The 27,474-nt window shown below is 33.0% G+C and overlaps 1 protein-coding gene across 17 annotated transcripts in view; it reads left to right on the forward strand.

The window, feature by feature from the left end:
• trpl (transient receptor potential-like) overlaps nucleotides 1-27,474 on the forward strand; it is an 82,550-nt gene that overhangs the window by 13,389 nt on the left and 41,687 nt on the right. For 3 of the 17 annotated variants that reach the window (XM_073957755.1, XM_073957747.1, XM_073957763.1), the window contains exons 2-3: nucleotides 8,439-8,921; nucleotides 18,762-18,904. In XM_073957755.1, the coding sequence (XP_073813856.1) occupies nucleotides 8,889-8,921; nucleotides 18,762-18,904 (176 nt within the window). In that variant the 5' untranslated portion in view covers nucleotides 8,439-8,888. Of the gene's footprint in view, nucleotides 1-2,796; nucleotides 3,227-8,260; nucleotides 8,922-18,761; nucleotides 18,905-27,474 lie in introns of all 17 variants that reach the window. The other 14 variants (XM_073957752.1, XM_073957751.1, XM_073957754.1 and 11 more) reach the window with 9 other exon arrangements.

Consider the following 27,474-nt stretch of genomic DNA (forward strand, 5'->3'; position numbering starts at 1 on the left):
CTTTAAAAAATCCACGTCTTGGTAGGGTAGGTGCCTCAAAAAATATTCTTTAAAAAATCCACGTCTTGGTAGGGTAGGTGCCTCAAAAAATATTCTTTAAAAAATCCACGTCTTGGTAGATGCCTCAAAAAATATTCTTTAAAAAATCCACGTCTTGGTAGATGCCTCAAAAAATATTCTTTAAAAAATCCACGTCTTGGTATGTGCCTCAAAAAATATTCTTTAAAAAATCCACGTCTTGGTATGTGCCTCAAAAAATATTCTTTAAAAAATCCACGTCTTGGTAGGTGCCTCAAAAAATATTCTTTAAGAAATCCACGTCTTGGTAGGTGCCTCAAAAAATATTCTTTAAAAAATCCACGTCTTGGTAGGTGCCTCAAAAAATATTCTTTAAAAAATCCACGTCTTGGTAGGTGCCTCAAAAAATATTCTTTAAAAAATCCACGTCTTGGTAGGTGCCTCAAAAAATATTCTTTAAAAAATCCACGTCTTGGTAGGTGCCTCAAAAAATATTCTTTAAAAAATCCACGTCTTGGTAGGTGCCTCAAAAAATATTCTTTAAAAAATCCACGTCTTGGTAGGTGCCTCAAAAAATATTCTTTAAAAAATCCACGTCTTGGTAGGTGCCTCAAAAAATATTCTTTAAAAAATCCACGTCTTGGTAGGTGCCTCAAAAAATATTCTTTAAAAAATCCACGTCTTGGTAGGTGCCTCAAAAAATATTCTTTAAAAAATCCACGTCTTGGTAGGTGCCTCAAAAAATATTCTTTAAAAAATCCACGTCTTGGTAGGTGCCTCAAAAAATATTCTTTAAAAAATCCACGTCTTGGTAGGTGCCTCAAAAAATATTCTTTAAAAAATCCACGTCTTGGTAGGTGCCTCAAAAAATATTCTTTAAAAAATCCACGTCTTGGTAGGTGCCTCAAAAAATATTCTTTAAAAAATCCACGTCTTGGTAGGTGCCTCAAAAAATATTCTTTAAAAAATCCACGTCTTGGTAGGTGCCTCAAAAAATATTCTTTAAAAAATCCACGTCTTGGTAGGTGCCTCAAAAAATATTCTTTAAAAAATCCACGTCTTGGTAGGTGCCTCAAAAAATATTCTTTAAAAAATCCACGTCTTGGTAGGTGCCTCAAAAAATATTCTTTAAAAAATCCACGTCTTGGTAGGTGCCTCAAAAAATATTCTTTAAAAAATCCACGTCTTGGTAGGTGCCTCAAAAAATATTCTTTAAAAAATCCACGTCTTGGTAGGTGCCTCAAAAAATATTCTTTAAAAAATCCACGTCTTGGTAGGTGCCTCAAAAAATATTCTTTAAAAAATCCACGTCTTGGTAGGTGCCTCAAAAAATATTCTTTAAAAAATCCACGTCTTGGTAGGTGCCTCAAAAAATATTCTTTAAAAAATCCACGTCTTGGTAGGTGCCTCAAAAAATATTCTTTAAAAAATCCACGTCTTGGTAGGTGCCTCAAAAAATATTCTTTAAAAAATCCACGTCTTGGTAGGTGCCTCAAAAAATATTCTTTAAAAAATCCACGTCTTGGTAGGTGCCTCAAAAAATATTCTTTAAAAAATCCACGTGTCCCTAGGTGCATTAAAAATGTTATTTGAAAAATCCACGTCTTGGTAGAGCCCTCAAAAAATATTCTTAAAAAAATCCACGTTTGGTAGGTCCCTTAAAAACTATTCTTTGAAAAATCCACGTCATGTTAGGTCCCTCAAAAAATATTCTTTAAAAAATCTACGTCTTGGTAGGTCCCTAAAAGAATATTCTCAAAAACCACGTTTATTGTCCTTAAAAAATAAACATCTCGTTAGGTCCCTCAAAAAAATATTCTTAAAAAATCCTCACCTACTGTCAAAAACAAAAAGAAAAAAATATATTTTTTTAAAGAAAACATAAAAATTCAAAATTCCCCCAAAAAATATTCTTAAACATTGTGTTTGGTCATAGATAATATTTGACCTTGTGGGCCTAATTTTTAAATCAATATTGATTTCTTGTCTATCATCCGAAGATGATGGCCACGACTGTAATATTTCAACATTATTTGTTGTTTATTATTTCAAGTCAATTAACAATTCATTCATTTCAAGAGGTTGTTTAACCCATCAGATACGAAGCGGGATCATTATAAATCAGTTCTCAAAGTGTTAACAAATTTTGTAAAAACCACATCACTTTTGCATCAAAGTATTGAGAAATTTTCAATTACATTTAATTACTCTAATTGCAATTTTTTTAAACAAACAAAATATATTTTGGTAATCAATTAGCAGAAAAGATTGCAAAAATAATAACATTTCCTTTTTATTATAAAATAAACACATTGAATTTAAAACGAAAAAACAAAATTGAAAACAAAAATTCCAAAATTTGCCGGTCTCTTTACATTGCTTGTAAATAAGCTCTCAATTTTGTGGTAGCTGCCAATATTTATTTGTGAAAAATCACATTTTTCATCTTTGCATTTATCCATCACTGAACTTGTTTACCGAAAATTTGATGGAAAATGCTTGCTTGTGGGACTTTTGGTGGATTTTTAAGTGTGAATAACCAACCATAAAATACTGGAAAAATATTATTCACGAGTCTTAATGAAACATGAAATATAAATATTTTTTGTTTTGCTTATTTATTTTTTGTTTTTTTCTTAATTAAGAATAAGAAAAATAAAAATTGAAAGAAATCCAAAGAAATTAAAATTTCCAAAATATAATTGATGGTGTTTTTTGTTCCTCTTCATCTTTTCATACATTTCAATTTAAAATAATTTTTTTGGCTACCATATCCAGTAGAGTGTAACGGCCACTATGCATTATTTCTGTATGTATGTCGAACAGTTTTCGAGTGGAATTATAAGCGCGAACAACACAGGCGAAAATCACTAAAAGAATTAAAAAAACACAAAAAATAAAATAAAATATTTCGGAGAAAAATAAAAATAATAAAACGAAATAATAAATGAAGAAAATAAAAAAACTGAAAACAATTCATATATACCTTAAGTGGTCCTAATGAATATATAAGTTGAATAAAAAAAATAAGTTAAATAATAAAAGAATTATTAAAATTTAACTCATCCGTGTTAAAATTAATTTATGGTGTGTCGTTTATAAGTCACAAAAAACAACGACTCCAGCAATGGTATACGGAATATGTTAGTTTAGTATATTTTGTTATTTTGAAGGTCCCTTAAAAGTAATCTTATAAAATCCACGTTTTGTGCCCTGAAAATAATCACAAAAATCCATATCTATTGCTCTAAAGGTCGCTCAACAATTTTTTTTCCAAAACAAAAAAATATTCTTAAAAAATCCACGTTTATTGTGCATTTATTTACTTTCTCTCAAAATATTTTTGAAAAAGTCCATCATAAAGAAGACCTTGAAGGTCCCTCAAAAAATTAAAAAAAAAAAATATTTTAAATTATCAACGATAATTGCCATGAGGGTCCCTTAAAAAATATTGTGAAAAAAATTTGAAATTAACTCAAAAATATTTAAAAAATCACATTCTTTGGCTCTGAAATTTCTTCAAATAGTATTCGTAACACATGCACTTCTTTTTATCTGAAATTTCCTCAAAAAATATTCGAAAAAATACACGTCTTTCGCTCTGAAATCTCGTCCTTTGGTCTGAAATTCCCTCAAAGATATTTAAAAAAACCACGTATTTTGCTCTGACATCCCGTCTTTTGGTCCGAAATTCCCTCACATTACCTCAAAAAAATATATTTTTTAAAAAAACAAGAAAGAAATATTCTTTAAATTTCCACATGTATAGTCCTGAGTCCTGAGTCCTTAAAGAATATTTTAACAAAAATCCACATCTATAGCCCTGCGTGTACTTAAAGAATATTTTTAAAAAATCTACGGCTCTGAAATTTATATATGAAATATTCTTAAAAAATTCACGTCCTTTACTCTAAAATTCCCTCAAAAATATTCTTAAAAAATCCATGTATTTGCTATGAAATGTTATAAAAACTGTTCTTAAAAAATTCGTGTCTTTTGGTCTGAAATTCCCTCCCTTAAAAATCGACGTATTTTGCTCTGAAATTCCCTTAAAAAATATTTTCAAAAAATCCACGTCTTTTGCTCTGAAATTCCCTCAAAAATATCCTTAAAAATATCCACGTCTATTGCACTGAAGATCCTTTATAAATATCTTTAAAAATCCACGTCTATTACCCTAATGGTCCTTAAAAATATTCTTAAATAATCAATGCCTATTTCCCGAAGAATCCCTAATCCCTAAAAAATGCTCCGAAATTCCCTCAAAAAATATTTTTAAAAAATCCACGTCTTTTGCTCTGAAATTCCCTCAAAAAATTATTTTAAAAAATCCAAGTCATTTGCTTTGAAATTCCCTCAAAAAATAATTTTAAAAAATCCACGTCTTTTGCTCTGAAATTCCCTCAAAAAATAATTTTAAAAAATCCAAGTCATTTGCTTTGAAATTCCCTCAAAAAATAATTTTAAAAAATCCACGTCTTTTGCTCTGAAATTCCCTCAAAAAATAATTTTAAAAAATCCACGTCTTTTGCTCTGAAACTCCCTCAAAAAATATTTTTGAAAAAATTCACGTCGTTGCTCTGAAATTCCCTCAAAAACATTTTTTTAAAAATCTACGACTTTTGCTCTGAAATTCCCTCAAAAAATAATTTTAAAAAATCCATGTCTTTTGCTCTGAAATTCCCTCAAAAAATAATTTTAAAAAAATCCACGTCTTCTGCTCTGAAATTCCCTTAAAAAATATTTTTAAAAAATCCACGTCTTTTGCTCTGAAATTCCCTTAAAAAATATTTTTAAAAAATCCACGTCTTTTGCTCTGAAATTCCCTCAAAAAATAATTTTAAAAAATCCACGTCTTCTGCTCTGAAATTCCCTTAAAAAATATTTTTAAAAAATCCACGTCTTTTGCTCTGAAATTCCTTAAAAAACTATATTTTTAAAAAATCCACGTCTTTTGCTCTGAAATTCCCTTAAAAATATTTTTAAAAAATCCACGTCTTTTGCCCTGAAATTGCCTCAAAAAGAATTGCTAAACAATCAACATATTTTGCTATGAAATCCCCCAAAAACATTCTTAGGTTATGAAATTCCCTTTAAAAATATACTTAAAAAAATCCACGCCACAAAAAAAATTTAAAAAACCTACATCAAAAATATTTTTTAAAACCCCACTTAAAGAAAAAATTTAAAAAATCTAAATGAAAAATATTTTTTAAAAATCCACGTCACAAATATTTTTTTAAAAAATCCACGACAAAAAATATTTTTTTAAAAATCCACGTCACAAATATTTTTTTAAAAAATCCACGACAAAAAATATTTTTTAAAAATCCACGTCAAATATATTTTTAGAAAAATCCACATCAAAAATATATTTTAAATAATCCACGTCAAAAATATTTTTGTAAAAAATCCACTTTAAAAATACTTTACAAAAAATCCACCTCAAAAAATATTTTTAAAAAATTCACTTTTATAGGCCCTCAAAAAATATTTGTAAAAAAAAATCGACGTCTATAGGCCCTCAAAAAATATTTTTAAAAAATCCACGTTTATAGGCCCTCAAGAAATATTTTTAAAAAATCCAATTCAACAAATAATTTTAAAATATCCACGTCTTTTGCTCTGAAATTCCCTCAAAAAATAATTTTAAAAAATCCAAGTCTTTTGCTCTGAAATTCCCTCAAAAAATAATTTTAAAAAATCCACGTCTTTTGCTCTGAAATTCCCTCAAAAAATAATTTTAAAAAATCCAAGTCTTTTGCTCTGAAATTCCCTCAAAAAATAATTTTAAAAAATCCACGTCTTTTGCTCTTAAATTCCCTCAAAAAATAATTTTAAAAAATCCACGTCTTTTGCTCTGAAATTCCCTCAAAAAATAATTTTAAAAAATCCACGTCTTTTGCTCTGAAATTCCCTCAAAAAATAATTTTAAAAAATCCACGTCTTTTGTTCTGAAATGCCCTCAAAAATATTTTTAAAAAAATCCACGTCTTTTGCTCTGAAATCCCTCAAAAAATATTCTTAAAACATCGGCGTCACTTCGTTTGCTCAGAAATTCCCTTGAAAAATATTTTTTAAAAATCCACGTCTTTTGATCTGATGTTCCCTTTAAAAATATTTTTAAAAAATCCACCTCTTTTGCTATGAAATTCCATCAAAAATATTAAAAAACACGTCTTTTTATCTGAAATTCCCTCAAAAAATATTTTTAAAAAATCCACGTCTTTTGCTCTGAAATTCCCTCAAAAAAATCTTTTTAAAAAATCCACGTCTTTTGCTTTGAATTTCCCTCAAAAAAATCTTTTTAAAAAATCAACGTCTTTTGATCTGAAATTCCCTCAAAAAAAAATCTTTTTAAAAAATCCACGTCTTTTGCTTTGAAATTCCCTCAAAAAATCTTTTTAAAAAATCCTCGTCTTTTGCTCTGAAATTCCCTCAAAAATATTTTTAAAAAATCCAAGTCTTTTGGTCTGAAATTCCCTCAAAAAATAATTTTAAAAAATCCACGTCTTTTGCACTGAAATTCCCTCAAAAAAATCTTTTTAAAAAATCCACGTTTATGCTTTGAAATTCCCTCAAAAAAAAATAAAAAAAATATGTTTAAAAAATCCACGCCTTTAGCTCTGAAATTCTTTCAAAAATATTTTTAAAAAATCCACGCCCTTAGCTCTGAAATTCCCTCAAAAATATTTAAAAAAAAATCCAAGTCTTTTGCCTGAAATTCCCTCAAAAAATATTTGTAAAAAATCCACGTCTTTTACTCTGAAAATTCCTCAAAAAAATATATTTTTAAAAAATCCACGTCTTTTACTCTGAAATTCTCTCAAAAAATATTTTTAAAAAACCCACGTCTTTTTTCTTAAATTCCCTCAAAAAATATTTTTAAAAAATCTACGTCTTTTGCTATGAAATTCCCTCAAAAAATAATTTTAAAAAATCCACGTCTATTGCTCTGAAAAATTCTCCAAAAAATATTTTTAAAAAAATCCACGTCTATTGCTCTGAAATATTCCCCTAAAAAATATTTTTAAAAAATACACGTCTTTTGCTCTGCAATTCCCTCAAAAGTATTTTAAAAAACCACGTCTTTTGCTCTGAAATTCCCTTAAAAAAATCCACGTCTTTTGCTCTGAAATTCCTTCAAAAAATCTTTTTAAAAAATCCACGTCTTTTGCTCTGAAATTCCCTCAAAAAATATTTAAAAAAAATTCACGTCGTTTGATCTGAAATTCCCTCAAAAAATATTTAAAAAAAAATCCACGTCTTTCAGAAATTCCCTCAAAAAATATTTGTAAAAAATTCACTTCTTTTACGCTGAAATTCCCTCAAAAAATATTTTTTAAGAAATCAAAAATATTTTTTAAGAAATCCACGTCAAACATACTTTTTTAAAAAAGCTACTTCAAAAATATATTTTTAATAAATTCACTTCAAAAATATTTTTTAAAAAATCCACGTTGAAAATATAGACCCTCAAAAATATTTTTTAACAAAACCAACGTCTATAGACCCTCAAAAATATTTTTTTTAAAAAATCCACGTCTATAGACCCTAAAAAATATTTTTTTTAAAAAATCCACGTCTATAGACCCTCAAAAATATTTTTTAAGAAATCCACGTCAAACATATTTTTTTAAAAAAGGCACTTCAAAAATATATTTTTAAAAAATTCAGTTCAAAAATATTTTTTAAAAAATCCACTTCAAAAATATATTTTTAAAAAATTCACTTCAAACTTATTTTTTAAGAAATCCACGTTGAAAATATAGACCCTCAAAAATATTTTTTAAAAAAATCCACGTTGAAAATATAGTCCCTCAAAAATATTTTTTAAAAAAATCCACGTTGAAAATATAGTCCGTCAAATATATTTTTTAAAAAAATCGACGTCTATATGCACTCAAAAAATATTTTTAAAAAATCCACGTCAACAGGCCCCAAAAAATATTTTTAAAATATGCAGGTCTTTAGGCCTTCAAAAATATTTTAAAAAAATCCACGTCTGTAGACCCTCAGAATATATTTTTAAAAAATCCACGTCTATAGACCCTCAAAAAATATTTTTAAAATATGCAGGTCTTTAGGCCTTCAAAAATATTTTTATAAAATCCACGTCTTTAGACCCTCAGAATATATTTTTAAAAAATCCACGTCTATAGACCCTCAAAAAATATTTTTAAAAAATCCACGTCTATAGGCCTTCAAAATATATTTGTACCTGCGTATAAGTTACATTTAGCTATCATTCGCCACATATTTCAAACTCCTCCTCATTCTGCTAGTATTTCCTTTTGAAAGATAGTTTTATAATTCAATATTAATTAAAAATTTACTTAAACAGAGATAAAATATAAAGAAAGCAATGATTTAAAAAGAAATATTTGTGTGTATATCCATCCAAAAAAATATTGAGATAGTGCCACCTTCAACGTGAAATGAAAACTCCACTATAGAAAAAAATAATAAACAAAGTTTTCAAATGTGAATAATATTTTGGCAACAAAACAGACATAACAATTTACTTAAATAAAACATTGTTGCCAAAAAAAGAGTGTAGCGGAATTTGCAATACAGACATCAGTAAAAATAAAATCTGGTGAACATCTCCAAAACGGAAACCAGGTGACATTTAACTGTTTTTTGTGTATAACAACAATTCAAAGGCAAACTTCCGTGCGGTTGCCGGCTGGCTAAATGGATGATGAAATCTGTTTTTTGTGTTGAGTGAAAAAAAGTTTTAGTTTTGCGACCCCACAACCCCACCAGCCGAACTAGAAATTCAACAAAAATATTTTATGACATTTTTTAAGTTTACAACAACATTTCTATGAAATTTTAAGTTTGTCCTGCAAAACCAACCAACAAAAATGGTTCTACTAAACCGTAAAGATCAAAAAGGTGTAAGTAATGCCAAACCTGAACAAAATATTTTATTATTGTGTACAGTAAAAATGTTGAAATTTTTTTCGACTGTAAATAAAGTTTAGTTTCTCTGCAAGTTTTTAGAAAGTTCAATGAGTTTTTCAAATAGTTTTGTTGAAAATTTTAAATGATATTTTTCTCGGTATTTTAAGTTGAAACATTTTATGATTTATGGAATTTGTAGAAAGTTGGATTTGTAGAAAGGTGAAAATACTGTAGCAATTTAAAACTGAAAGTTATTTATCCCCCATCTTAGTTGCCCTGGGAGCGTATGAATTCTGTCGAATACTCACACGCCCCCTCTCTCTTCATGTGTAGCAATTAATTTATTTATTTTCCCCCAGCAAATACTTGACTTTTTGTGTAAAATTTCATTTTATTTAATTGCAAATTAAATTGTTGGAAAACTATTCACATTGCAAGCCAATACCAGTGACCAGTAAACAACTCTTAACATTTGAATTGATTTCATTCATTAAACAAATCAATCAATTGGAAAAATAACTTAAATAATTGCATAAAAGTATTACAGCAGCAAAAAAGTGTCACTTCTTGTGTAATCGAGTACTCAAATCAAATGGAGGAATTTGTTTAATTTTAATTTTATAAAATAATTATATTTTAATTAGTCGTTTGGCGCTTATTGTTTCCTACTGTGAGCTGTGATTTGTGTGACAGAAAAAAAAATAATTTTGTTATAATTTTTTATTTTTTTAATACATGCAGAAGATATTGTAGTTACTTTTTCATTTATTTTATAAAATAAAATTATTTGTGTATATATTGTTTCTATTTTTGAATTATTCTTGTTACATTCTTTTATTTTTACATTTATCCAAATTAATTTATTAATTTATTTATACGGTTGTGAGTGAAAGAACCGAAAATTGTAGAAAAGATCGAAATCTTGTATTTGCCAGTTCGCATTTGTGTTTCTAGGCACCATATAAAAACAAAACTATTTCCCACGATTACCCTTAAAGAACTAGGGTAGACTTCACACGTTCGCTAGCATTTTCCAGGATTTTAAATGAAAGACTTAACAGTTGCAACAACTAGAATTTCTTCGCCTCTGAATCTTTAGGGGGAGTAAACGATTTTTTAGATTTATCAAACTCCAATCATTTCCAGTAGCGGAAGCGAGACTTCAAGACCTCAACACCTTATAAAACTTTCGTGCCTGTATTGCAATTTTAGCTGTATAGCAAAGACTTGGCTTATAGAAGACCAAAAAGTTGTTTTAAAGAACACAAAATGAACACAGTAGGACAACAACATTTTTTATAAAAGATCAAGAGAGATTAATAGGTCTTCTTATAGAATACCATAGGTTTTTTTATGGAAGGTAAAGTGACCTTCTTTTAGGCGAAAAAGGCTTTTCTTATAGGCGTTCCAATGTTTTCTTGTAAAAGTCTAAATGGCTCACAGGTCAAAGATCAAAGGTACCTAAGGTCTTCTTATAGAAGATCATAGCTCTTGTTATAAAAGAAGAAGGCTTCTAATGGAAGACCAACATTCTTCTTATAGAAGACCACAAGCCCACTTGTAGAAGATCATGCCCATTTGTAGAAAATTATGGTTTTTCTTAAAGAAGACCAATGGTATTCTCATAGAAGAACTAAGGTTTTCTTATAGAAGTCCAGAGGTCTTCTTATAGAGGATCATATGTATTCTTATAGAGAATTATAAGTCCTCTTATAGAAGACCACAAGTTTTCTTATAGTGGGTTTTAAGTTTTCATATAAAAGATCATAAGTCTTCTTATAGAAGACCAATGTCTTCTTATAGAAGACCAAAGGTCTTCTTATAGAAGACCAAAGGTCTTCTTATAGAAGACCAAAGGTCTTCTTATAGAAGACCAAAGGTCTTCTTATAGAAGACCAAAGGTCTTCTTATAGAAGACCAAAGGTCTTCCTATTCAAGAGCAAAGGTCTTCTTATAGAATGCAAACGATTTTTTTGTAGAAAACCAAAGGTCTTCGTATATAAATCATTTATCTCCTTTTCGAAGACTATTGGTCTTCTTATAGTATATCTTAGGTCATCTTATAGTGGATCTTAGGGTTTTTATAGAAGAGCATAAGTCTTCTTATAGAAGACCAAGTGTCTTCTTATAGAAGACCATATACCTTCTTATAGAAAACCAGAGGTCCTCCTATTGAAGACCATATCTATGTCTTCTTATAGAATGCAAAAGATTTTTTGTAGAAGACCAAAGTTCTTCTTATAGAAACCAAAGGTCTTCCTAATGAAGACTAAAGGTCCTCTTATAGTAGATCATAAGTCTTCTTATAGTGGATATTAGGTTTTCATATAAAATATCATAAGTCGTCTTATAGAAGACCAAATATCTCCTTATCGAAGAACATCGACCTTCTTATAGAAGACCAAAGTTCTTCTTATAGAAGACCAAAGATCTTCTTATAGAAGACCAAAGGTCTTCTTATAGAAAACAAAAGGGCTTTCTATTGAAGTCCAAAGGTCTTCTTATAGAATAGAATTTTTTTTTTGTAGAAGACCAAAGGTCTTCGTATTGAAACCATTTGTCTTCTTATAGAAGATCCAAAGGTCTCGTCTATAAAGACTCCCTTCAGCTCGTCTATAAAGACTCCCGTCAGCTCGTCTATAAAGACTCCGTTCAGCTCGTCTATAAAAACCCCCTTCAGCTCGTCTATAAAAACTCCTCTCAGCTAGTATATAAAGACTCCCTTCAGCTCGTCCATAAAGACTCCCTTCAGCTCGTCTATTAAGACTCCCTTCAGCTCGTCTATAAAGACTCACTTCTTATAGAAGGCCAAATGTCTTCTTATAGAAGATCTTAGGTCATCTTATAGTGGATCTTTGGTTTTTTATAGAAGATCATAAGTCTTCTTATAGAAGACCAAATGTCTTCTTAAAGAAGACCAAATGTCTTCTTATAGAAGACCATAGACCTTCTTATAGAAAACCAAAGTCTTCTTATAGAGGACCAAAAGTCTTCTTATAGAAAACCAGAGGTCTTCCTATAGAAGACCAAAGGTCTTCTTACAGAAATCATTTGTCTCCTTGTAGAAGTCCAAAGGTCTTCAAAGGTCTTTGGTCTTCTTATAGTAGATCTTAGGTCATCTTATAGTGGATCTTTGCTTTTGTATAGAAGATCATAAGTCTTCTAATAGAAGACCAAATGATTCTTAAAGAAGACCAAATGTCTTCTTAAAGAAGACCAAAGATCTTCCTATTGAAGACTGAAGTTCTTCTTATAGTAGATCATAAGTCTTCTTATGGTGGATTTTAGGTTTTCATATAAAATATCATAAGTCTTTTTATAGAAGACCAAATGTCTCCTTATCGAAGACCATAAAACTTCTTATAGAAGACCATAAAACTTCCTATAGAAGACCATAGACCTTCTTATAAAAGCCCAAAGGTCTTCTTATAGAAAACAAAAGGACTATCTATTGAAGACCAAAGGTGTTCTTAAAGAATGCAAAAGTTTTTTTTTATAGAAAATCAAAGATCTTCGTATAGAAATCATTTGCCTACTGTTAAAAGACCTTCTTATAGAAGACCAAAGGTCTTCTTATAGAAAACAAAAGGACTTCATATTGAAGACCAAAGGTCTTCCTATAGAATGCAAAAGATTTTTTTATATGTCTCCTTGAAGACCTTCCTATTGAAGACCTTTGGTCTTCATGTAGTAGATCTTAAGTCTTCTTATAGCGGATCTTAGGTTCTTTTTATATAAGATCATAAGTCTTCTTGTAGAAGACCAAAGTTCTTCTAATAGAAAACCAAAGGTCTTCCTATTGAAGACCACATGTCTTCTTATAGAATGCAAAAGATTTTTTATAGAAGACCAAAAGCTTTCTTATAGAAGGCCAAAGGTATTCTCATAGCAGGCCAAAAGTCTTCTTTTGGAAGGCCAAAGGTCTTTTGACACTAGTGGATTACCGTCATGAGGAGGCGAAGATTCTACCGATCCGTCAGCACAGCAAGATTTTGTCGGTGCCGTGTCAGCTTGGCTGTTATCACCGTGAGAGTACCTGTCAGAATTTTGTTGAGAGGTTTTCCCCATCCAGGCACGCCAGACGAGATCTTTCCCAGCAACATTTGAAAGAAGGGGTTCCATGCGATGACGTGATTTTATGGCATCTTTTGTATTTGTTCAAATAAAGTCGTGAAAGATCCGATCTTTTCATTAGTATTTGAACCAATGCATCGATCCAATAGAGATGAATTTTGTGTTTTTATTTATACAAATTGTTCTAAATATGTAAGATTAATTAATACAATAGGCTTATTGTGTCGGAGACTCAAAATCACTACCAACTTTGTAAAACTCTTGTCGTAATAATAATGTCTTTGCAAAGGGTTGGTGGAAATGACATGCCAAAGCATTGGTGTAAATGACATGGGAAAGCATTGGTGTATATGACATCCTTTGGATCCAAAAATGAATAGCATCTTTTGGGGTCCACTCTCATATAAAATTCATCGATGAAAATGCTAAAAAGATGACATGCCAGATCACTTGCACCCATGATTGAATGACATCTTTGGCATCGAACATTTTGCTGGGTTATGATTTGGAGGGAGAGGTCCATTGGTGGAAACGATAACCTCTAGATCAACGAGTCTATCCCACAGGCTTGGATAGCATTCACACTGATGGAATGGCGCAGGTAGGACAAATTAGACGTGCGACCGCCACACTTGGAGACTATGCCACGGCAAAAGAAAACCAGCTTCCAAAGCAATAACGGTTGCTTTTAGGACAAATAGTCCGTCTCGGTTAGTGTTGGGCCCGAATTGATAGCATGATACCCAAAACACATCCTGCATGTAAACTGGGACCGCCCAGCTAAGCCCACTCATCCGAATTCCGTTTCTTTATGGGTGCAACCTGACACATCAAGAAAACTCGTCATTATCTAGAGAGAGAGGTCTAAAAGTACAACCGAAAACCTCTAAATCAACCATACTATCAGGCAGGCTAGAATAATATTCACACTAATGCAGTTATACATGCAGCAAAAGAACGCGAGATACCATGAGTGGTTTTAGCCCAATTCAGATCCGGACGATGTAGACGCCTCAATTTCGTAGTGGGACCAAATTGAGAGAACTACACCAAAGATATGCCCTGCATATGGACTGGGACCAAATAATACGCAACTCCGGTCAAAAGTCCAGTTTTACCCATTCACTTGTCACCCGATTCTTAATGGTTGCTGTCAGTACAGTTTGCAGAATTTGTTGAACTGGACACAGGGAAACCGGGACCAAATATATTTTATCCAAACTTAAATCAATTTGAAAGGAGAATAATATCTGGCCACTCCTTCGGGTACCTCCCTCACAAAAGTTCAAAGTTTTTGGCTTCAAGAATGCGCACAGTAACTCAATATTTCTACCAGATATAGATCAGGTTCAAATATTGACTATACCGGTTTATTCTGTCGGGTATCTTCTACACAAAATTGACAAATATACCAAAAATGTAGTTCAGATCGTCTTGTTTGTTTGTTGTCCACGATGGTAAATATTTTTTGGGATAAGTCCGTGCTTCCTGACTTAAAGGCCCCAAAACTCTAAAACGAATATACGAAGGGTTTATCGGATTTGATCGAAGATTTACAAATTATAACATTGGCTGGAAAAGTACATACGATTCCCTGAAGGCCTATTTAGAAAACCTACTTCGGTTACCACCCTGAAAAATGTTCAAAATGTGCCCTTAAGTGTAATAAGAGTTGTTCGAGGATAATTTTGACATTTTTACTGAATTTAGTCCATCTGATCTTGTTTACAATTATATAATTTTTTCGTCTGTAAGTCCATGCTTCCTGACATAATAACACGAAAGCTCTAAAAAATCTTAGGGTGACTCATTAAGTGACTAGTGAACGTGACAAATGTCGAAAGTAGTAACTGATATTGGCTCAATCGATCGAGTGTAGTTTAAGAGCTGTGCGAGGTTCTTTTTTATATGTTCTCCAAATGTAGTTCTTGTTGTCCTCATTAAAATTATGTCATTTTTTTGTGGGCAAATCCGCATCCTCTAAAATCTGCCGATTCCGTCACAAAACGTCAACACATTTGGGCTTACATCAAATCTTAGTCTACTCCTCGGAGCGTGTTTAAATTTTAGTAGCAGTAACTCATTAGTATAATGATAATTTTTTAGTCTAGATGAAGAAAATACTTGTAGACACATGAGCCCTCAAATCTCCCAATATTTTGGACATTTCCTTCATACACCGTTTTACACCCTTACAAAAGTGTAGTCATGATGTTTATTCCAGGTAGTCTTTGTGGTCTCTATTACAAAGCTATAATTTGAATCTCCATCTTCCCTCAATAATAACCCGAAAACTTAAAAAAATATCCTACAGTGGCCAATTAAACTAACTTTTGGGCACTATAAGTATTGAAAGAAGAGACGACCTCTACACTGGTCCATTTCTTTAGGTAACTTCTTCACAAAATTTAAACACCAGTGTGTTTCAATAATAATTTCCCAATTTTCAATACCTGATGCGACGGACTCCTCGCCGCATCCCAAAGTGTAAACTAAACAGACACGCCGCGCGCGATGTTCTTTCTTTCGTAGCTTATGAGAGACTCATTCTTTATTCACAACAAAATATTCTACGTAACACTAAATCTTACGATCTAAAATTAACACACATACAATTACATTTACTTGCACGCTGTGCCTGTAAATACATTATGCAGCCGTGCACACACACGTTGCGTTGATAATGGAAAATACATATTTAATTATCGACCCTTTCTTATCTTAACTCTTTTGGGCACGACATTTGTTAAATTATTTATGACCGACCATAAAACTAACATACGGAAAACACATGCATTTTAAGTATTTTCTTTATTAACTACATTACAATCTTCGGCTATCACAAATGAGAACGAGATAAGAATTTAAAGAAGTACATTTCATTTATAAACTATAAACACAATAAGTACAGTTTTTACAAAACTGAACACACTCCCGGCCTTAAAAGATCCTGATCTTTTAACAAACTGAGACCGATTACTTTTTTAAAATTTCAGTTACAGGTTTCATCAACTAACTTAAATAAAATTGATTGTTACTGATTTACATCTTAGTTATAATTATTAATTCATTTGACTGTAGAATAATCATTTTTCAAGTTACACCATTTCATACTTAAAGGTAATTAACCTATTCTGTTATTACGGATTTACCTACATACCTGAGGAATACCCTAAATAACGTCGAGGAGGTGCGATGGCTATAGGCAGGTAGCGGCTGGACAGATGATAGAGTCTTCAGATAACCAAGAATAACACAGTGATGACACCAACGATGAAAACAAAAGTCGTAAGGCTCAGGCTGTAATGCGTGTCTAGGTGAACAGGGAAACCCAGAAATCGTTTAGTTTGCGGAATGTCTGGCAACTTGTATACTTCGATTTCATTCTTCAGACTTAGATGGGTGAGAGGTGGCAGGGATGCGAAAATGTTGAATTGCGGGAATATGTAGCTTATCTCGCTGTTGTAATTCTCGTGCGCCCATAGCTTCATCTCTTCAGTTTCTAACGTACAACCCGGCTGCATTCGTAATAAGCCTTGATCTCGGATTCTGACGTTTTGACGTTTACCATCACATTTGACTTCAGTGCTGTCACCCTTTTCAACGGAGAATACCCATGTATTCGGCGTGTGAAGTTGCTTCCAGACGTTATGAAACTTGGAATTGGCGAATTCACAACTATCTGGGATCGTCGTTGGCTTCAAGTATAACCTTAATTTAAATTCAGCAGGTTCTCTGGTGTTGTATATGGGATGCGTCTGTGGGCATATCATTTATTTCTCCATTCTCTGACATCTGGTAAATTCTTCTTCTTTGAGGGTGTAAAGTGACGTCTTCCTCTCATCTATCAGAAGATAATTACTTTTAGATTTTAACTGCACTGACAATCCATCCTGCATGATTGGATAAGACTGGATTGCATAAGCGGCAAACAGATCAGTGTTAGTCAGAGGTATACGAATATTAAACAACATATACTCTTCAGTTGTTCGGGTCGTTAACTCAGCAATCTTGGCGAGTTCTATTGGGGATTCTGCTGGCAAATGTAACCTTTTGCCCACTGCAGCATTTATCATCTGGATCTGCTTCTTGAAGACCTTCACGGGAAGAATTTCGTGAAGGAAGCTACCGCGAAGGAAGCCGCAAAACCGACTGATGATTATTTTTTTTATTTTCCTATTTTTATTTCATTTACATTTTTCCATTATTACTTATTCCTATCTTCTTTTCTATCTCAAATTTATGTAACATTTCGCTCAAATCAAATCCCCATTTTATTCATTTAATTATCTTCAGATTTATTGCGAGACAGCTATGCAGACAGACAGCTACTTAACTAAACGAATAGACGAGCTGACTGAGTGACTGGCTGACAGGCGAACAAGTATTTTGCATATGATTGTTTATGAACAGCCAAGGCATAAATAACATTATTATAATTTACGGGATGAGTACCTAGGTTGAGTGGATTTATGCTGTTGAAGCTTTAGCTGACGAGTGGAACATTTTTGTGCTTTTCATACCTCCACATAAGTTGATGTGATTTTACAGTCATGTAGGTGGATGTTTTTTCTGTTAATTTCAACTTTTTACTCCATGTAGTTCTCTCTCTCAGTCTTTCTCTCTGACTGCCGCATTATTTAAATCGGATTTAAATTGTAGGTTTTCTTGTTATTCATCTTAAAGTGGTTCTTATATTTTCATGCATGGATGAAAGAAGGTATTGCATAAATGATGAGGTGGTAAGGTGCACACAGAGAAAATGTAACTGATAACTACTGAATGTTAAAAATGCTTATTAATGTGAGCGGAGGTAAAATGCTTAATGAAACGTTAATGTGTAAAACAGTGGTATCATTAGATTTAAATAAAAAAAAATTCTTAAAATGGTATTATTTTAACAATAGTCACCCTTGCGTATAAGTAACGACAAGTGGTATACGTCCCAAGGAACCACTGGCTTCTGAATACATTTATAATGCATACGCCAAGTTGAACCGCTAAATGAGAAAATACTGGCAATATGATTAAGAATTGTAATTTTTTATTACTCCAGGGGCGTATGGGTACTGACATAAATAATACGCCACCTGAAACTGTCAACGTATGAGTGCTGTCATGACTCACACGCCTAGTGCAATAACTTTTCTATAAGAAGCCAGCTATTATTGCCTATAATTTTAAAAATTTTCATTTATAAATTATTTCACATTCGTTAATCTGTAACCCCTCCTTCCTTCCAAATCACTGTGAAAAAAATCTCTCATCTTTGCGAAACCTATAAAAAGGAAAACTTATCATTGAATTCCTTGACAGCACTTGAACAATAAGTTTAACACTTGCTTGTAATTCATGCTTTTTTTCGGTTTCGGCTTTCAACCATTGAATTGAATGTTGAATATGCTCAGGCTCACTTACGACTATAAGAAGCTATATAAAATAAAATAACCCAGCTAGTATCTCTTCACCTGGGTGAAGTGGTAGAAATGAATAGCAAGTAACTGACACGTTAAATATTTTTTAACACACATACATATATGCATTTGTATGAGTGTTTGTGTAAGCATTTATTTAAATGACTTTATTTTCTTCTTCCTTTTTCTTTTCATTTTCATCCTTTCTGGGCATATCTTATTCCATTGGCTTTTGCTGGGATATCCTGACTTGGTTGTGTGGGATATCATTGTTGTCCTGGCTTTACCTTATTGCGGTGTATGTATGTGTGTGCCTTATTGTTTCCCTACATTTACCGGAAACAGGTGGCCTCTCACACAGGTGGCACAGCCTCAACCGAAACCATCAAACATGGTTGTCTGCCAATTGGTTTACCACAACCATTGGAAATGGAGGAAAAGAAATTCCTGTTGGCTGTAGAACGTGGTGATATAGCAAATGTACGCAGGTAAGTGTTGCTTTTGTTGTTATTGTTGTTATTGTTATTCTTGTTGTAGTTTGTAATGAAAAGGTGCCACATGTTTAAGGCAAAGTTATTTTGTTGAAAGTCACAAAGTGGGAGGCGGGGGTAATTATTTGTATATTAAGGCTCAGTCGGTTTGGTAGTTAATTTTTAAATAATTTAAAATGTTGCGGGAGATTTGAGAGAAGAAGGTCTATAAATAAGAAGGCAAACACAATTTTTGAAACAAATACAATATGATATTTTAAAGGGAAGACACTAAAGGCACCAGGAAAAAATCTTGAATTTTTATTAAATACTTATTTTTCATTCTGAAAACTAATTCCGGGAACCAGAGATAAAAATGAAGTCTATGAGAATACTTGATGGTCTTCTAGTGGTTTTTTACGCCAAAAGACTGAGAATCTTCTATAAGAAACCTTTGTGGTATTCTATAAGAAGACTGTTAATGTCAAAGTCCTGTGTCATAGATGCCCTTTTTGGCTTCTGGCAACTCAGGCTCTCTGACATTCTATGTAATTATTTTCCTTCGCACTACCGCTCACCTACACATACATGTATGCATTCTGTCGTCTGCGCTTTCTCATACTTTCCTTTTGTTCAATCATAAATCACTTTCAATTCAACCTTTGTTACATTCGTTAAGAATCCATCTCCACAACTTATTTCCATTTTCCCATTTTCTTTCAATAAAAAGAAACATTATTCTGTTCAAATTCACAAATTGATTCCTCTTGTGTTTTTACTTTCTTTTACTTTCACGCAATCCAACCTGGGAGAAATATTGTGTTTCCAGCAATACTTCTTTGTTTCGGGTTTCAAGCTTTTTCACTTTCTACAGGAAAACCACCAACGTCCATTCTTGGTGTTTTCAAAGACTGACGGTCTATAAGAAGAGTTAATGATCTTGAAGAAGAAGACCTAAGGAAGAACTACTTATCTTCGAAAGTCGTATTAGCCATCTGATTTCCTGCCTAAACTTCCTCCTTAAACACGTTCCATTTTTCCCCGCTCAGAGGGAATTATTTCTATAGACACTTTCTGACAGAAAGGGTGCTTCTATGGAACTTTTCTGTAAGAAAGGGTGCTTCCATAGACCATCTCCAAAAGAAAGGGTGCTTCTATAAGAAAGGATGCTTATATACACCCTCTCTGAAAGAATGGGTGCTTCCAGATACCCTTTTCTGAAATACGGGGTGCTTCTATAGGCCCTTTCTTAAGAAAAGGAGTCTCTATCTGAAAGAAAGGTCGCCTCTTAAGACCCTCACTGAAAGAAGGGTACTTTTTATATTCTTTCTGAAATAAAGGGTGCTTCTGTAGATCCTGGCTGAAAGAAAGGGTGTTCTGTAGATCATTTCTTAAAGAAAGGGTGCTTCTATAGGCGCTCTCTGAAAGAGAGGGTGCATCTTTAGAAATTTTCTTAAAGCAAGGGTGCTACTATATACCCTTTATTAAAGAAAGGGTGCTGCTATAGATCCTTCTTGAATGGATGGGTGCTTCTATAGACCCTCTCTGAAAGCAAGGGCGCTTTTTTAGATTCTTTCTGAAACAAAGGGTGCTTCTTTAGATTCTTTCTGAAACAAAGGGTGCTTCTGTAGACCCTGTAGGGTCTGCTATAGACCCTTTCTTTAAGAAGGGATGATTATGTAGATCCTTCCTGAAAGAAAGGGTGTTCTGTAAATGCTTTCTGAAAAAATGGTGCTTCTGTAGATCCTTTCTGAAAGAAAGGGTGCTTCTGTAAATTCTTTCTTAAAGAAAGGGTGCTTCTTAAGTAATTTTCTGAAAGAAAGGGTGCTTCTATAGACCCTTTATAAAGGAAGGGGTGCTTCTATAAACCCTTTACAAAAGAACGGGTGCTTCTATAGACCCTTTATAAAAGAAAGGGTGCTTATATAGAACCTTTATAAAAGGAAGGGTGCTCCTATAGACCCTTTATTAAAGAAAGGGTGCTTCTATAGACCCTTTATAAAAGGAAGGGTGCTCCTATAGATCCTTTATAAAAGTAAGGGTGCTCCTATAGATCCTTTATAAAAGGAAGGGTGCTCCTCCTTTCTGAAAGAAAAAGTTGCTTCTATAGACACTTTCTGAAAGAAAGGGTGGTTCTGTATTTCCTTTTGAAAGAAAGGGTGCTTCCGTAAATCTTTTGAAAGAAAGCGTGCTTCTGTAGATCCTTTCTGAGAGAAAGGGTGCTTTTGTTGATCCTTTCTGAGAGAAAGGGTGCTTCTGTAGATCTCTCCTGAGAGAAAGGGTGCCTTTGTTGATCCTTTCTGAAAGAAAGGGTGCTTCTGTAGATCTTTCCTGACAGAAAGGGTGCTTCTGTAGATCTTTCCTGAAAGAAAGATTGCTTCTGTAGATCTTTCCTGAAAGAAAGGGTGCTCTGTAAATACTTTCTGATTCTATAGACAAATTTTGAAAGAAACTGCGCTTCTAAAGACCCTTTCTGAAATGGTTTACTGTAAACCCTTTTTGAAAGAAAGGGGTCTTCCATAGACCCTTTCTAGAAAAAGCGTTGCTTATGTAGATGCTTCCTGAAAGAAAGGGTGCTCTGTAAATCCTTTCTAAAAAAGGATGCTTCTGTAGATCCTTTCTGAAAGAAAGGGTGCTTCTGTAAATCCTTTCTGAAAGAAAGGGTGCTTCTTTAAATCCTTTCTGAAAGAAATGGTGCTTCTGGAAATTCTTTCTGAAAGAAATGGTGCTTCTGGAAATCCTTTCTGAACGAAAGGGTGCTTTTGTAAATCCTTTCTGAAAGAAAGGGTGCTTCTGGAAATCCCTTCTGAAAGAAATGGTGATTCTGTAAATCCTTTCAGAAAGAAAGGGTGCTTCTGTAAATCCTTTCTGAAAGAAAGGGTGCTTCTGTAAATCCTTTCTGAAAGCAAGGGTGCTTCTGTAAATCTTTTCTGAAAGCAAGGGTGCTTCTATAGACCATCTCTGAAAGAAGGGTGCTTCTATAGACCCTCTCTGAAAGAAAGGGTGCTTCTATAGGCACTCTCTGAAAGAGAAGGTGCTTCTCTAGACCCTCTATGAAAGAAAGGGTGCTTCTATAGACACTCTCTGAAAGCAAGGGTGCTTCTATAGACACTCTCTGAAAGAGAATGTGCTTCTCTAGACCCTCTATGAAAGAAAGGGTGCTTCTACAGACACTCTCTGAAAGCAAGGGTGCTTCTACAGACACTCTCTGAAAGCAAGGGTGCTTCTATAGACCCTCTCTGAAAGAAAGGGTGCTTCTATAGACCCTCCCTGAAAAAAGGTGCTTCTTTAGACCCTCTCTGAAAGAAAGGGTGCTTCTATAAACCCTCTCTGAAAGAAAGGGTGCTTTTATAGACCCTCTCTGAAAGAACGGTGCTTTTATAGACCCTCTATGAAAGAAAGGGTGCTTTTATAGACCCTCTCTGAATGAGAGGGTGCTTCTATAGACCCTCTCTGAAAGAAAGGGTGCTTCTATAGACCCTCTCTGAAAGAAAGGGTACTTCTATAGACACTCTCTGAAAGAGAATGTGCTTCTCTAGACCCTCTATGAAAGAAAGGGTGCTTCTATAGACACTCTCTGAAAGCAAGGGTGCTTCTATAGACCCTCTCTGAAAGAAAGGGTGCTTCTATAGACCCTCCCTGAAAAAAGGTGCTTCTTTAGACCCTCTCTGAAAGAAAGGGTGCTTCTATAAACCCTCTCTGAAAGAAGGGGTGCTTTTATAGACCCTCTATGAAAGAAAGGGTGCTTCTATAGACCCTCTCTGAAAGAAAGGGTGCTTCTATAGACCCTTTATAAAAGAAAGGGTGCTCCTATAGACCCTTTATAAAAGAAAGGGTGCTCCTATAGACCCTTTATAAAAGAAAGGGTGCTCCTATAGACCCTTTATAAAAGAAAGGGTGCTCCTATAGACCCTTTATAAAAGAAAGGGTGCTTCTGCAGATCCTTTCCTTCTATAGACCCTCTCTTAAAGAAAAGTGCTTCTTAATACCCTCTCTGAAATAAAGGATATTTTGTAGATGCTTCCTGAAAAAAAGGCTGCTTCTGTAGATCCTTTCTGAATGGAAGGTTGCTTGTGTAGATCCTTTATGAAAAAAGGGATGACTTTTTTGAAAGAAACGGTGCTTTTACAGACCCTTTCAGAAAGAAGTGATACATCTATAGACCCTTTCTGAAAGAAGAGGTTCTTTTATAGACCCTATCTGAAAGAAAGAATGCTTCTTTAGTAATTTTCTGAAAGAAATGGTATTCTATAGACGCTTTCTGAAAGAAAGCTTGCTCCTATAGATCCTCTTTGAAAGAAAGGTTGCTTCTATAGGCGCTTTCTGAAAGGAAAGGTGCATCTATAGACCCTTTCTGAAAGAAGGGGTGCTTCTTTTAACCTTCTCTTAAAGAAAGGGTGCTTCAGTAGACTCTTTCTGATATAAAGGGTGCTTCTATAGACCCTCTCTGAAAGGAAGGGTGCTTCTGTAGATCCTTTCTGAAAGAAGGGATGTTTCTATAGACCCTTTCCGAAGAGAATGGTGCATCTGTAGACCGTTTCTGAAAGAAGAGGTTCTTCTGTAGACCCTCTTTGAAAGAAAGGGTGCTTTTGAGAAAATGTCTGAATGAAAGGGTGCTTCTATAGACTCTTTCTGAAAGATAGGGTGCTTCTATAGAAACTTCCTTAAAGAAAGAGTGCTTCTTTAGACTCTTCATTCTTTCTGAAATGAAGGGTGGCTCTTTCTGAAAGAAAGGGTACTTCTATTTGAAAGAAAGGGTGCTTCGGTAGACTCTATAAGAATACCTGTTGGTATTTTGTAAGAAGACCTATAATTCTTCTGTAAGAACGCCTGGTTATCTTCACTAAAAAGATATTTAAGTATTCTATAAGAAGGTCAGGTAGTAGTCTATAGGAATAACTTCTATGAAAAGACCTGGTGGTCTTCTATGAGAAAAGTAGTTGATCTTCAATGAGAAGACTTCTTCTCTTCTATGAGAAGAACAAGTCCTTATAATCTTTTAAAGGATGGCCTGGTTATGTTCTATAAGAAGTTCTGGTCTTCGATAGGAACACATGGTTGGCGTTTATTAAAAGACAGCGTTTTCTTGTATAGCAAGACGTGAGTAAATATCCTCCTGATCCTCTTTTACAAGACCTGGTGGTCTTTTATAAGACTAACTTGTAGTCTTCCAAAAGAGACCTTGTGATCAGCTCTAATAAGACCTGATGGTCTTCTGGTATTCTTCTAGGAGGAAAAAAATCTATCATCTATTACAAGTCCTGGTGTCTTTTATAAGAGGAACTTGTTATCTTCTTTAAAAAGATTTTGTGGTCTCCTATAAGAAAACCTGATGTTCTCCTATTAGAAGGTTCGTTGGTTTTCTAAAAGAAGTCCTGTTGGTCTCCAATAAGGATAGGAAGATATGATGGCCTTCTCTGAGAAGACAAGGAATTATTCTATAAGAAGATGTCGTGGTGTCCTATAAAAAAGAGCTGGTGGTACCTTATAAGAATACCTAATGGTCTTCTATAAGAAGACCTGGTGGTCCTTTATAAGAAGATTTGGTCGTCTTCTGACCTTCTATTACCTTCTCCTTCCTTTTAATGCTTGGTCTCTTAAAAGAGAATCAGTCTGTTCTCATCTCGATCTGCCCTCGTCACTAAATTATTTTAAATATATTTTTGCTCACACATGACTTAGACAAAAGCGTCTAAGTTGTGTGTCTGTTTATTTATTCCTGTATTGTGGTCTTGCACCAACAACAAAAGGATGTAAATGCGGAAAAAGGATAAACCACAATAGTGGGCAGGATGCCACAACTACTGGTGGTGTAGAGAACATTTAAGCTAATGTTTTTCACATTGCTAGGGAACAAGAACTGTTTCACATTAAACACCCAAACAGAGTATTATTTTTTGCAAAGGATCTTCTCTCTCACTGCTGCTTCTTCTGGCTGTATCATGGCAGCAGACAAATGTCTGATGTTAAGTTACGTTACCCCTAACACATTTATTTTTGGTGTTAGAAAGGGTGGCAAAGTAGTTGTTTTTGTTGTATTTGTATTGAAGAACAAATTTGTTGTTGCTGTAAACTCATATATATGGCAAGATATTGCTGTTGTAGCTCGTTTAGGTAAAAAAGGTGTTTATATGTGAAAGTAATTTATCTTTTTTCACTACACCTCCCTTAACACTTTTTCGTCTTCTTCTTCGTTTTATTTTTGTTGGCTGAACACAAAAGAATTTTTCTCAGCATGGTAAGCGGTTCTCTTTTTGTGAATTTTCATGTTTTGGGGGGTGGTGCTATTGTTTTCTTGGGTTTTTAATAAATTTTCAATTAATTTTCGTTGTTGTGAAAAATGAATTTAAAAATGATGCTACACGAAATAGCAACATACGAATTTAATTCCACAAGAAGACATGTAGGAATACATACATACATGACATATAACTATATGTATAGATATTTGTCTAAGAAGGAATATAAAATTCTTGGATTTTTTTTGCAATAAATTATATTTGAAAGGACGCCTTAAATTATGCTGTAAAATATTGATGATATTTCTTACATTAAATATGTAATAGTTTACATTAAATTTAATAAATAATTCATTAAATAAAATTGATGCTAAATGATGTTTCGTTACTACTAATCACTGGTGGTGAAATGAGTTAGGAAATCTTGTGGGACTAGATGAGAGTTTAGGTTTAAAATATATACCGACAGTTCACGTTATTGACGTAGTTTTTTTACATTTTACAGACATAATAACCGGTTATTAGGACTCACAAGGTCTTCTTATAGATCACCACAAATTATTTTTAAGGAAGCCCACAGTGTCTTCTAATAGAAGACAATATTATCTTCTAATAGAAGACCCCAATATCTTCTAATAGAAGACCATAATATCTTCTAATAGACGATCATATATTATTTAAGTTGTCTCCTACAATGTCATCATCCTTTATGGATGTCTCAAAAAATGTCAACAATTTATTTACTATTAAAATATTAGGTTTTAAAAAATATCCTTTTCAAGAAGCAATTTTTTAAATATTCTATGAAGGGTTACCTAGCTTGTCGTATGCAATGAATATCTAAGTCCTTTTGTCTTTGGCCATAAAATATAAAAAACAACAACCTGAAATAAAAATACCTTAACAGAAACACCAACAACAACCGAAAAATTTCATAATAAACACATACCTGTGACATTTTTGTTGTGAAAGGACAATTTAATTTGAAAAATATGAGACAGAGTCATGAAATGAATGTAGACAAGCTGAGGCAAACTGTTTGGACAGGACTTGGATGAAATGGGCAACTTTAAATTCTTTACATTTTGCAACAACAAACCTACGAGAATGGGTATAAGTGTATGTGTGTGTGTTGTGTGAGATGAAAGGCAACACCTTAACAAAAGGCCTTTAACCATTATCGTCTACATGTTACCCAAACATCTACACTCACAACAACAGACCATACATTTTCTGTGAATGTGTCCATGTACAAAGACAATACAACTGTTAAGGTTACACCCTAGTTTTGTTGCCCCAAAGAAGTGTAGAACTCAATTTAGTATTACATTCCAATGGACAAGAAAACAAAAGAGTTACATTCACACTTGGTAGGAAACACTTGTTAGGTTAGGTGCTACAACACCTTTGAACTTTTGAATTTGGACGCACACACACACACATAATGAGAGTGCCACAGTTACACTTGAATGCTTACAGGATAATGATACATAACAAACCCCATTCATTGAATGTCTTGTGTTGATGACTACCATGGTTACAATCTACCATAGCAATGTCCCCAAAAAGCTTCAACATTTTCATTAAATTTGTCAATAGTAGGAAAGTTGGGGAATTTTCTGCAAAACCAAAGGGTGAACAGGACAATAACCGTAGTGACATATCAAGAAATTTTTGTCTAAAAAGGGGTAGACCTCTCTCTCCCCTACTCATGGGACAATGTATGGTATTTCAACATCTGGAGACATTGATATTCATATTTTGTGTAAATGTGTATGTAATTTTGGAACAATACACACACAAATTATGCTGAGATACCGTATCATGTTTTTGGGTTAAAAACAAATAAATTTTCAAAATCATTCAAAATGTCAAAGGAACAAAAGGGAATTTTATTTATTGGGGGTGGCCGTAAGATTTTGTAAAAATAATTATTAAAACATTGAAGCCTGGTCGACCTTGTAAAAATATTTATTAAAAAATCCAATCCTGTTCGACTTTGTAAAAATATTTATTAAAAAATCCACGCTTGTTGGACTTTGAAAAAATATTTATTAAGAAATCCACGCTTGTTGGACTTTGAAAAAAATATTTATTAAAAAATCCACGCTTGCTGGACTTTGAGAAAATATTTATTAAAAAAATCCAGGCTTGTTGGACTTTGAAAAATACTTATAAAAAAAAATCCAGGCTTGTTGGACTTTGAAAAGATATTTATTAAAAAAATCCAGGCTTGTTGGACTTTGAAAAAATATTTATTAAAAAAAATCCAGGCTTGTTGGACTTTGAAAAAATATTTATTAAAAAAATCCACGCTTATTGGACTTTGAAAAAATATTTATTAAAAAG

Source organism: Musca autumnalis, unplaced genomic scaffold, assembly GCF_047663935.1.
Source record: "Musca autumnalis isolate F117 unplaced genomic scaffold, ASM4766393v1 scaffold_5, whole genome shotgun sequence".
NCBI lineage: Eukaryota > Metazoa > Arthropoda > Insecta > Diptera > Muscidae > Musca > Musca autumnalis.